This window comes from Mizuhopecten yessoensis, unplaced genomic scaffold, assembly GCF_002113885.1.
Source record: "Mizuhopecten yessoensis strain PY_sf001 unplaced genomic scaffold, ASM211388v2 scaffold10479, whole genome shotgun sequence".
Taxonomy (NCBI): domain Eukaryota; kingdom Metazoa; phylum Mollusca; class Bivalvia; order Pectinida; family Pectinidae; genus Mizuhopecten; species Mizuhopecten yessoensis.
In genome coordinates, this window is record NW_018408567.1 from 7897 (window position 1) to 21988 (window position 14092).

Below are 14092 nucleotides of genomic sequence, written 5' to 3' on the forward strand. Positions count from 1 at the left end.
GCTACACATGTATAGTTTTACATTGACTGACATATCTACAGATTCACACAATACACCTGTATAGTTTTATATTGACTGACATATATTCAGATTCACACAATACACCTGTATAGTTTAACATTGACAGACATATCTTTAGATTCACACAATACACCTGTATAGTTTTACATTGACTGACATATATTCAGATTCACACAAGACACCTGTATAGTTTTACATTGACAGACATATATTCGGGTTCACACAATACACCTGTATAGTTTTACATTGACAGACATATATTCGGGTTCACACAATACACCTGTATAGTTTTACATTGACAGAAATATCTTCAGATTCACACAATACACCTGTATAGTTTTACATTGACTGACATATATTCAGATTCACACAATGCACCTGTATAGTTCACATTGACAGACATATATTCAGATTACACAATACACATGTATAGTTTTACATTGACTGACATATCTACAGATTCACACAATACTCCTGTATAGTTTTATATTGACTGACATATATTCAGATTCAAACAATACACCTGTATAGTTTTACATTGACAGACATATATTAAGGTTCACACAATCCACCTGTATAGTTTTACATTGACAGACATATATTCAGATTCACACAATACATATGTATAGTTCACATTGACAGACATATATTCAGGTTCACACAATACACCTGTATAGTTTTACATTGACAGACATATCTTCAGATTCACACAATACACCTGTATAGTTTTACATTGACTGACATATATTCAGATTCACACAATACGCCTGTATAGTTTTACATTGACAGACATATATTCGGGTTCACACAATACACCTGTATAGTTTTACATTGACAGAAATATCTTCAGATTCACACAATACACCTGTATAGTTTTACTTTGACAGACATATATTCAGATTCACACAATACAGCTGTATAGTTTTACATTGACAGACATATATTCAGATTAACACAATACATCTGTATAGTTTTACATTGACTGATATATATTCAGATTCACACAATACATATGTATAGTTCACATTGACAGACATATATTCAGGTTCACACAATACACCTGTATAGTTTTACATTGACAGACATATATTCGGGTTCACACAATACACCTGTATAGTTTTACATTGACTGACATATATTCAGATTCACACAAGACACCTGTATAGTTTTACATTGACAGACATATATTCAGGTTCACACAATACACCTGTATAGTTTTACATTGACTGACATATCTACAGATTCACACAATACTCCTGTATAGTTTTATATTGACTGACATATATTCAGATTCACACAATACTCCTGTATAGTTTTACATTGACAGACATATCTTCAGATTCACACAATACATCTGTATAGTTCACATTGACTGACATATATTCAGATTCACACAATGCACCTGTATAGTTCACATTGACAGACATATATTCAGATACACACAATACACCTGTATAGTTTTACATTGACAGAAATATCTTCAGATTCACACAATACACCTGTATAGTTTTACTTTGACAGACATATATTCAGATTCACACAATACACCTGTATAGTTTTACTTTGACAGACATATATTCAGATTCACACAATACACCTGTATAGTTTAACATTGACAGACATATATTTAGATTCACAGAATACACCTGTATAGTTTAACATTGACAGACATATCTTTAGATTCACACAATACACCTGTATAGTTTTACATTGACTGACATATATTCAGATTCACACAATACATATGTATAGTTCACATTGACAGACATATATTCAGGTTCACACAATACACCTGTATAGTTTTACATTGACAGAAATATCTTCAGATTCACACAATACACCTGTATAGTTTTACTTTGACAGACATATATTCAGATTCACACAATACATATGTATAGTTCACATTGACAGACATATATTCAGGTTCACACAATACACCTGTATAGTTTTACATTGACAGAAATATCTTCAGATTCACACAATACACCTGTATAGTTTTACATTGACAGACATATCTTTAGATTCACACAATACACCTGTATAGTTTAACATTGACAGACATATCTTTAGATTCACACAATACACCTGTATAGTTTAACATTGACAGACATATATTCAGATTCACACAATACATATGTATAGTTCACATTGACAGACATATATTCAGGTTCACACAATACACCTGTATAGTTTTACATTGACAGAAATATCTTCAGATTCACACAATACACCTGTATAGTTTTACTTTGACAGACATATATTCAGATTCACACAATACACCTGTATAGTTTTACTTTGACAGACATATATTCAGATTCACACAATACAGCTGTATAGTTTTACATTGACAGACATATATTCAGGTTCACACAATACACCTGTATAGTTTTACATTGACAGACATATCTTCAGATTCACACAATACATCTGTATAGTTCATATTGACAGACATATATTCAGATTCACACGATACACCTGTATAGTTCACATTGACCGACATATATTCAGATTCACACAATACATCTGTATAGTTTCACATTGACAGACATGTATTCAGATTCACACACTAAACATGTATAGTTTTACATTGACTGACATATATTCAGATTCACACAATGCACCTGTATAGTTCACATTGACAGACATATATTCAGATTCACACAATACATCTGTATAGTTTTACATTGACAGACATGTATTCAGATTCACACACTACACATGTATAGTTTTACATTGACTGACATATATTCAGATTCACACAATACACCTGTATAATTTTACATTGACTGACATATATTCAGATTCACACAATACATCTGTATAGTTCACATTGACAGACATATCTTCAGATATCGTTATCAGTCGTTTTTCCTACAACTATGGGAACTTGCCTTCATAATCTCGTCCTCGACATGATGTTTTTTGTTCAAATCACTGTGCAGTAAAAGAACATTTTGAAAACAAGATTAATATTTAATACGCATTGCCGAACCAGACATGAACTTATTGGTATGGAATCATATAGGTAAGTGTCACGTTTCCAACATCCACAGAATACTAAATCCGTGTTCAATGGCACTGGGTGTTCCTCTTACGACGGCAAGGATGATATCCTAGCGATTATAATTGTGAATTAACAAAAGAGTTTTGAATGAAGTGGGATATGTATACGAAGCGTGCTATTTATTCTTGTCCACTGTTCATACACAACTCGGGGGCATTTTCCTAATACGACAAATCATTTAAAAGATAACATTCTTTCCAGGACTATATCGGTTTGGAGGAATTTTAATCTAAACTCAGTTTGTGTAAATATTCACGTATTTTTATAAGTATCTGATGCAGAGCAAGATTTATGTATGATACAATGTAATTATCGACGCATTTGTATTGTGTAAGAGTTCTGGGCCAAGTTGCTCTTATACCATTTTACAGCCATAACTTTTGTTAAGACAAATAAAGCTGGTGTATTTTTTAGAATATAGTTTGGCATGAAAACCGTTACTTTTTATTTACAACAATTACAATTTTTCACTTACAATTGGTTTACGTCAACCAAACTTTGAGCAACCGGAGCCTGGTATCTCTTTCTCTGTTAGATGTATTACGAGTTAAATGTCAGTGTTCTTAACTGTATATTGTACATATTTATTGATAGTCAGTTTTCTTAATTTTATATTATATATAGGATATATGTGTTAATTGTCAGTTATCCAAACTCGATATATATGTAGTACATATATATCTATTGTCAATGTCTTTAGCTCTTTGTTATATTCAAAATATATATGAGTTAATTGTCAGTGTCCTTAACTTTAGCTTATATATAGTATAGAAAAAAAATAGGATCTAACGACCGAATAAATCATGTTTTCATCCTTCACGAGGTTATTCATGCTTAAACCTTAAGAGCCCTGCGAAGGTTGAAAACAGCTTGTTTTTTAAGTCGCTCGTCATATCTTTTTTTCTTTTCTTTACTTACCTACTTCACATGATTTTTTAAAATTATATATAATATATATGTGTTAATCGTCGGTTTCAATGTCACTGTTTTCGCAAATTTTTCATTTCTGCTTCACAACTGAGATCAGTTACATTGACAGACATATATTCAGATTCACACAATACACATGTATAGTTTTACATTGACAGACATATCAATTACATACCAATTATATTGTCCATCCTCCATAATATGTCTGTTTTGCTGTTTATCACTCACTCAATTTTGTAAAATGTGTTGTAATAATTATGCTGATATGCAGAGTGAATAATGTCTTCGTAAGTCTAAACCTGTATTTTATCGCTGGCCAGATAAGCCATTGGCGATGGCTCCCTGCTTTGTGTATTTGTCTATTCATACGCATATAAACGTCTGATTTTTTAGGAGATTATATAATAAAACTATACAATGAGAAATGAAAAAAAAACCACTTTGATGTCCAAATGACGACGCAGACTTGTACAAAAATAGCACATTCATGATGTTTTCCCATTTCGACCGAAATTCATGAAGATATAAAGACGTTATTGTCGGGAATGTGTCGACCGACTTTATGACTTAAAATTAGCATGTACCTGTTCCATTTATATATAGACTTTTCAGTTGTGTAGAGTTTGTCTGGGGTTTTTCAAGAACATTTTAGACAAAACAAATTCATATTGTATACATTTTCACCTGGTTGTAGGACTGATTTTATGTGTATGTTAACTTTACTAACTTTAAAGAAAATGGTCAATAAATTTCCATTGCTACTAGTTTGACTTTTCTAAAGAGCACAAGCTTAACATGCTTTGATAACATTTTTGGTGTGTGTTTCCCCAATATTTTAATCACGGACGTGTCTTCACTACCTACTATCCTCTCTGCAAAGTCCTTTAAATGTCAGATTGCCGTTTTGATGTACAGTAAACGGGTAATACGATATGGCGGTAATTATAAATTCTAGATTCTAGATCGGCGACATATCATCTTAATCATGATTCCGCGAGGCCTGTAGTATAGTGTCTCTTTTATATAGTGAGGTATCATTCTGATCGCTGGATTCAATTTTCTTCATGTATAATTATAATTCCTCTTCTGATATTTTTCTTATATTCAATTTCAAGTGCAATTACATATTTATGTGTGTTACGTTCATATTTTAACAAATAAAAGGTTATATTTAAGGAACACTTGATAGACAGTATTTATATTTTTCTATTAATGCCTCTGAGAATAAAGCGGTACACTGATAGTTTGTGCAATGTAAATTTACCTCTTGCGTTCTTAGTTTTCTTTTGTGTAAAAATAATGTAGGGACCTGGTTGGTAGTTATTGTCGAAATGACGTCAATGAACATGTAGTTTATATAAAGGAAATAATATCTTGGACCTTGTATCCAATTACAAGCCAAACTGGTTGATCTTAGATTTAACACTCTACCTGACTGAAACATTATATTCTGTTTTACCCTCCTTAACGAAACATTTAAATAATCGCATAGGGAAATTGTATGCAGTGTAATATATTGACTTTATACAAATAACAAAATCCAGAGGTTTATCGTCTGCTTTTCAAGTACTTGCAAATTCGCTGTGTTTTGTTGATATTTGTTTTGCAAACTGGATAAATAGAGAGCCACTGATCTGTTTTTCGAATACGTTTTCAATCGGCGATGCTATCGTCGAATCATTTTCCATGTTTGTTCATGTTAGTAGAAGAGTTCAGTTGTATATGCACCATGGCAACGGGTCATACAACACAACTACAGTTTAAAGTGTTTGTCTATATAAAACCATTTAAAGTGCGGGGTTTGTGATGTCTGTCAAATAAATGATATAACACATCTCAACTATATAATAATACTAATAAAAAACCAGAATTATACACATTTATTATGTTGTATCTATGAAAGTGTGCAAAATAACTAAATTCTCGTTTGTGGTAAGGTTTAAACATCGCTCGCTGCTTAAGCCTAGCCACCAAGGTCAGACGGCTTAGATTCACTTTGAACATTTCCTTGATCTTGTGACTCAGTCTGGTAATATGTGATGTTTAAGTGTATCTGCTGGTTTCTGTCGCGTTCCTTGTAACTTAAATCTCTGCAGTATCATTCTGCTTCCTCGTTTGAAAGGCCTTAACCGTTGTTACGCCTTTCTATCGGTATTTAAGTCGTCTATGCGGAGGTCCTGGTGAAGTAAAGGGACACCGAAATACTATTAACAATAGGATAATAATGTGAAATCGTTGGTATGGCGTGGATGAGCATTGTTATCAAAAACCGGGTACGTACAGGTGACAGGTACCCGACCCAAACAACATACACACCATATGAAGGAAAACGTCCGTCATAGTTTTACCTGGAAACGGTAGTTTGATACGTCAGATACAGATCGGGTTGTTTACTGAGTGGTAACTCTTCAGACTTTATTTCGTGAACAAAAACCTATTTCGTGACATATGGATATGTAATGGCGAAGGAAACGGGCGAGAAATGCGGTAAACACAGTTGAACAATCTAACCTCGATTTGATGAAATCACTGGGACAAACAGTCTCGATATTAGATAACATATACGTTTACGCAACTGGTACAAAACAAACGGCGACCTAATGATCAACTATGACATTCGATAACACTTCTAAGCTTATAAAAACAAAATTCTGTTGCACTTTGTCGTCATCTGTTTTGAGATTATCAATATTTCAACGGATATATATAAACGACGACAAAGCACGGACTCCTGCGAGTGAAGGCAAACCACTGAATGTAATTTACACACACAAGCATAGACGCATCGATCACCAGTAGTGGGTCGTCTGTTTACTCTTTTGTATTTTCATGTCGACAGACTACCGATGGACTATTTAAAGAACTGCTATTACAAATATCTTCAAACAAGCTCCAACATGTGACCATTTGCGGCTGCTTTTAAAGCCAAGGACTTTGGAATCGAGATTAAACAGCACACAGGACGGTTTTCTATCTACATGGACATCTACCATTGCAAGGTGAGTGTATGTCTTCTTGTACATTTCACTGAAAGATAATTAGGTCTTGCCAGATAGTTATAAGTAGACACATTGATCCTACTAGCAATCCATACCGTTTAATTATAACTTCATTAATGTAAGATATTAGTTCATAAGAAATCGATTTTTATAATCCAAAACCGCCTGAAATATTTTCACTATACAAAGACGGCAGGTACGAGACTTGTTTACTCAAACGAATAGGCGTTTACGTTTTGAATGGAAATATATTTTGAATAGAGTCGTGCTTGACGTCACTGTAATAGGATCGATGTAACATGTGTCGGGATAAAATGGTATAAATGTGTGTACATTTACGAGAAATGTGAAGAGCTGGCAAGCTTTGTGATGTTCTAAATTGCATCTATCGCGTGAAAACTGTTAAATATTAAACAGGAAATAGGTTGGGTACGTACAATGACAGTAATACATTAGCTGAGTCAATCTGTTCGTAGGTTTCTGGACTTATTATCAGTACACAGTTGTAGAATGAGTGTGGGAAAAAGAACAATGCTATTATACCCGTATACATGTTGTACATTGATGTCGATTGGGAAAATGCATAAATGTCTACCTTAAATATACTTGCACCACCTACCCTTATGTTTTAACAGTAATTTGGAATTGTTAGGATGTCCATCGTTCAGTACTAGAATGATGAAACAGATGTGTTTCTGCAGGGTAATTCATTTTTGCCACACTGTATCTATTACCAGGTAATAGTCATAGGTAACAAATTAATAAATCAATTCATGTCATGTAGCCGAACAACATCTATTAATAGTATGCCGCGTGTAGTGTCATATAAAACAACAAATGCTGCTCGGATCTGTAACGTTTCGACGGCTAGACTTTGGATTGCCGTAAATGTCCATGAAAGAGCCCCCCTGTCAGTTTTCAAGCTGTTCTAACTTCATCATGTAAACTGTTATACCCCGATGGCCTATCGCATTCATTACAGATACATTCACCTTCTGGTAACGACTAATTCCTCGTCTTAATGTTCTCGTGTCAAATATATTGCTATTCTTAGTGTCAGCGCACCTTGACATTTTAGAGGGGGTGGAGGTGTTTGTTCAAAAAGAGATTAAGATGACCCAGTTGATCCTAGTGTTGTCAGCTTAACGGCTTGATATTGTATCATGTATCTCCGATTCGCTATGATTTCAGTAGCATAGGCACAGTACGCACAAAAGTGCAAGTTATGATATTTATTACGGAAGTCATAATTTTAAGTTCTAATTCATAAAAACATAAATATTAAAAATAAGACTTCATCTATTATGGATAATCTGCAAATGTCTTTTACAAAACAATATCTCAGTTTACACTAATGAATCGACTAGGGGATTTCGGTACGCCTCGCTATAGTACCTAGATTATCCAGTGGCCTCTTTTATTTGTTGCATAGATAGATTACTCCTTAATCAAACAAAGATGTAACAGACGTTTCAATTCTTTCTTACGTGGGTACCAGCTACACAGGTCAAACGAAATCTATTCAGGAATCTTATAATTTGAATTGAGATTCACGACATGATTAGTCCTAACTGACTTCAACAGTATTACGGAAAAACCCGATCTGTTTCCAATCGAAAAAAAACTTAACCTGTCGCAAATGATAAGTACATAGATTCGTTATAAAAGAATGCAGTTTTTAGGTCGATTGACAGATAAATGGGCAGATTTTTAGATTTATGACATTCTTTGTATAGGGCGAGTGATAGGAAACGGTTGGGTATATAAGACATTACAGGAATCTTTTGTGTATCAGCAGTTAAAATAATTCATTATTTCAGGAATGTGTCGATTGTTCTCGTCACTATGCAATGTGAGCCACCAGGCTACGTGTCTTCCCTCAACCCTATAGCAGTCATAAAGTAGATTTTGTAGTGCCAATATCAGAATGATGTAACGATTGATGTTTAAAAGGCTTACATATATGTAGGTAGGTAATACCTGTAATTGAATTATAATAGGTAAATTCAATCCAATTGAGTCTTTTCCATCTATGCGCCTTTAAATGAAAAAGATTATAATCTCTATCAAAGCAAAAAACAATATTGGTATCCAATACCACAGCAAGATGTAAAGATAAAAGTCCCATAATCTGACAGAAAAAAGTGTGGACATCGATGAAAGGTATCATATAATTTACCTGGCGGGGACTGCCAAAGTCATAATAGATCAAATCCTTGCAATGACATCATGTAAATACCACCCTTTTATTTGTTAATTATGTGCACATTGCTTGCTTTAATGTATAAAAGTGATTGGAAGCCTTTGTTTTTTGTTTTCACAATTATAACCATTACTATTATCCATATGTTGCAAAGCGCTTTAGAGTAATTTTACAAATTATATAGGGCGCTATATACATGTTATATATTATTATTATTATTATTATTATTATTAAGTGACTGGTAAAATTTTGATAACTACCTTTAAAATGACAACAACATAATCAATATATAACTCTGTCTTACGTTTGGTTTATGTCAATTTTATATCATTCAATATGATGCCACCAGGTAATTTGAGGTAAAATTAAACAACATAGAAAATGTTTGTAAAGGAATTGCATTTATACCGTCATGTCTATTTAATACAATCCGTTTAATCTTTATGTATAGAATAATAGTCTGTCTTATGTGTATATGTCCCCCAAAGATCCTAAGAATTGCATTAACGACATCAAATATGATAAAAGTTGACACTGTATATTCTGATCTCTTTTTTTCCATAGTATCTAGTTACATGCACAAAAAACAAGTTTTTCAACCCTTTTCGTATAAATATCGCAAGAATATGACTAAATTAACGCAGGGTATGGCACTAAATAAAGATAATAAAAAAGGTTTAAAGACACGAAAATCAACGTAAGATGAGAGACATTTTTCCCCCTTTCCAAACCTGCACATTGTCACCAACGCAGTAAGGGTATCATGGTCCGTGGTGATGAACAAATATTTTCATTAAAGATTTAAGTTCAGAAATGTGTACTATGGTAAATTTTTGCACATATGGCATCGCGTTACGGAATATTGTTTTAGAATAATATGTATGAAAATAGTTAATTAGGTAGATATTCAATAGGTTTTGTCTAAGCTATAGGTGTAAAGTATGACATTGTTTATGATGCTAACACGCCGATGACTAAGGTTGTTATCAAATTGTTGTTGTTGAGATGTTACTTACCAACAAATAACCTGGCTACTAAATGTGTTAGATATCACGGTAACATTAAGATAAGTGTTTCTTGGCGTTTTGATCATTACTTATAATAGGAATTTATTTATTGTCAGTGTCCATTTTTCTGTGTCATGTATTATATATTTATTTGTGTGAATTATCGTTGGTCATTTCTCTGTATAATAAAGAGTTTATTTGTGTGACTGTGTGACTATCCTGATGGCAATTTAGTTTTCGTTCATAAATGTGAATTCATCATTTGTCTTCTTTTACAATTCCAGTTGATGAAAAACGACGATTCAGAAGAATGCCACCAGATACAAATGTTGTTGTCATGGAAACTAAGGAAAATGGACATTCTAAGAACAAATGGAAAACTATTATAGAAATCATTGGCTTATGGTATCTTACAATTTATGTGATAAATTTCCCTGATTTCTACGAGAATTTCATGTCGAAGCTTTATCTTGCCCTTTTCGTATTCATGGTGTTTTACTCGCACAAGGAATCTTTTCCTGGATCATCGTTTGGAATCCTGGCCTATTGTTGGATGGCGTTGAAGGCGGTGTGTTTTACTTTTGTGTTTACCACGACGTGGTATAATTGGCACTATACACTCATGGGTCTTACATTGATGGAGCTAATTCAACTTACCTTTTACGAAGAAATACGAAAGAGGAGGTGTTTAAGGGAAGTACGGGACAATACGCCTGAGAAAGGCGCCCAAGAACAAAGTGAAACAATTCATTCTAAAGTGGTCGTTTACAAAAACACAATCCAAGAAATGCTGCCCGGTGTTCATGTACATATATTCAAAGTCAAATTTTTTTTTATATGTCTAGTTTTATTATACGTAATTGCTCCATATACATTATATACATTGATTGCAAATATTCCATCCATTATGTTTGCTGTGATAATAATTTTTACTCATATACATTTCTTTTCGGAAAAACCATTAATCGATTTCATACTTTATTGTTGTGTTATTTCAAAATATGTTTTTTATTTGAAAGATGTTTTCACGTTACAAATGCCTCTAGAACTTCAGCTTTTAATAATCTCAACAGTTGAATACTTTCAGTTGCACGTTAGCCAACGAGTACAGGAGTGGTTATGCGATAGGAAACTAGTCAAATGCAAGACATGTTCTGATAGTACTCTAGGAGCTCATCGAAGTTCCAAAAAAGGGCGAATACAATCAGAGTTGCATTTCATTGAAGAATTATTTCTCTTCTGTGTCCTTGTTTATGTAATGCTCAATTTTGGTTTGTGGGGCATTGTTACCGTACGGGATATTTTTCTAGTCGTCATTCCACTTCTTATTATAGCATACTCAGCGGGCTTTTTGGTAGTAAACAAAAACTTGTTATCTCTTAAATATTATCATGTAGTTTGCGTCCATTTGTCTAAATGTTTCTTCTTTGCAAACTTATGGTACTGGCACTATCTTCCGAAATGTTTAGTATTGCTTTCATTGATTGAAATAGTTCAAGTGCGTGTGATTGGCTATTACGTTTTGGAAAAGAAGGCGGAGCCGGCCCTTGTTCTATGTGACTGTCAGCGTTTCAATAAGTGCATTATCTGTCTTGTATGGTATCTCATGCCCTACACATACTATGTAGATTTCTGGCGCTTGACGTCATGCCCTATGACGTCATACCTAACGTCTGTGGATGCATCGCGCGTAACGTCATATATGCGTTTTGTGGACGCGTGGTATATCTATAAAAAATATAAGCGTTGCCGACACAAACATCCGGAGAGTTTAGAGGAAGTTTAGATTATATTTAGATACAACATTTTGATAAAATTATATTTTATCAAATATCATTTTCTTTTGATGTACTCTTGGCTCGTCCACACATCGGTATTGTTATGTTGTGTAGAAAACGTCAGCTTTAGTAACTTTTATATGTGAAAAAAGTGTGGCGTTAAAAACTTCAAACAAGATAGCAAATACCGAATTGATATTAAGTTATTTTAATCCATCGATAATTATCAATCTTCATTTTCCATAAAACCCCCATATACAGTTTTGTTACCTTTACAAGTATTACGCAATAAATCCGAAAGATAAACGTAAAAATGATGAATGGGTCTGTATACTAATACTATCGTTTAGTTCTGCATATCGTGGTTATGCATATATCTGTTAAACCTTTCACCCCTATGTAACGAAAGTAAACTGTACCGTGCATTGATCTGGAAGAGTCCATTATGGCCCACAGTGGTGAAAGGGTTAGATTGGAAATGTCATTGCCCTGTGATTTCTTATTTTAACTTATTTAAATACTCAGTAACTTATATCGATTCCCTATACTTATACTGCTTACATGGCACAGTTGATTCCGTTCTCAAGAGCCCATTATCAGTACCAGGATTTCTGGTAAGACGCTTCCTGTAGACTTCGGACAGACTCCATTTTTTGATGACGTAGTTATATAATTCATCAAGACATGGTTAACAATAATCAAACTTAAAGGTTTTGTTCTTTGTATTTTGGATCGTTGATCATTACAAACGAGACATATCGTGACAGGTGCAACATGTGGCACAGGACGTGTTTACTCTTCCGAATCAACTGTTTCTCACTTACGTTGTTTTTAAGGGTTTCATGATTTCTATTGTATTGTTTTGAGGATTCCTGTTAACTTTTTATTTCAATGTCGAATTCGACTCACGATTTTTTCTCTTTGCGTTGAAATTATGGATACTTTTCTTTGTGTGTTGACACTCTGTTATATGTTGTCCTTGTGTGTCGACACTCTGGTATATGTTGTCCTTGTGTGTTGACACTGTGATATATTGTAACCTTGTGTGTTGACACTATGGTATATTTTAACCTTGTGTGTTGACACTGTGGTATATTTTAACCTTGTTTGTTGACACTGTGGTATATGTTGACCTTGTGTGTCGACACTCTGGTATATGTTTTCCTTGTGTGTCGACACTGTGGTATATGTTGTCCTTGTGTGTCGACACTCTTGTATATGTTGTCCTTGTGTGTTGACGCTGTGGTAAAGATTGTCCTACTGTGATGAAACTGAGATGTATTTTGTCGTTGTGATTTGACGCTGTGGTACATTTTGACCTTGTGTGTTGACACTGTGGTATATTTTAACCTTGTGTGTTGACACTATGGTCTATTTTAACCTTGTGTATTGACACTGTGGTATATCTTAACCTTGTGTGTTGACACTGTGGTATATGTTGTCCTTGTTTGTCGACACTCTGGTATATGTTGTCCTTGTGTGTTGACGCTGTGGTAAAGATTGTCCTACTTAGATAAAGTTGAGATGTATTTTGTCGTTGTGATTTGACGCTGTGGTACATTTTGTCTTAGTGCTGTAACACTATAATGGTTGTTTGTGCCCGTGTGTGTTGACACTGTGTTATGTTTGTCCCAGTGAGCTGACACTGTGCTATATGTTGTCCTTATGTGTTGACACTGTGATATCTTTATTTTAATCTTGCGTGTTGACACTGCGGTATATTTTGACCTTGTGTGTTGACACTGTTTTATATTTGTCCTTGTGTTTTTACACTGTGGTATATTTTGTTCCAGTGTGCCATTAAGAATATATATATATATATATATATATATATATATTAATAAAACAAAACACGAAGACTATAATCAGCTAGCGTTTATATATGTATATATATTACATGTTTTATGTCAACACCTATATGGTATAATGTGCTTGTTTGAGCTATAATATGGCGAATGAAATATCTAGCTTATCATGTTTCCTCTGGCAATGTTATAGCTATTGATATATATTATGCGTGCTGTTAACGAGTCGAAAACACCTAATGTCATCGTGATTTTTAAGAGTGTTTGTTAGTTAAAAATCGGTAC

General features: G+C 33.7%; 1 protein-coding gene across 1 annotated transcript; it reads left to right on the forward strand.

The window, feature by feature from the left end:
- Positions 1-6124: 6124 nt before the first annotated feature.
- On the forward strand, positions 6125-13016 carry LOC110460752. Its single transcript, XM_021513863.1, has 2 exons — positions 6125-7014; positions 10509-13016. Exon 2 carries the CDS (start codon positions 10535-10537, stop codon positions 12008-12010), a length of 1476 nt encoding a protein of 491 aa, XP_021369538.1. The 5' UTR covers positions 6125-7014; positions 10509-10534; the 3' UTR covers positions 12011-13016.
- The last annotated feature ends 1076 nt before the right edge of the window (positions 13017-14092 follow it).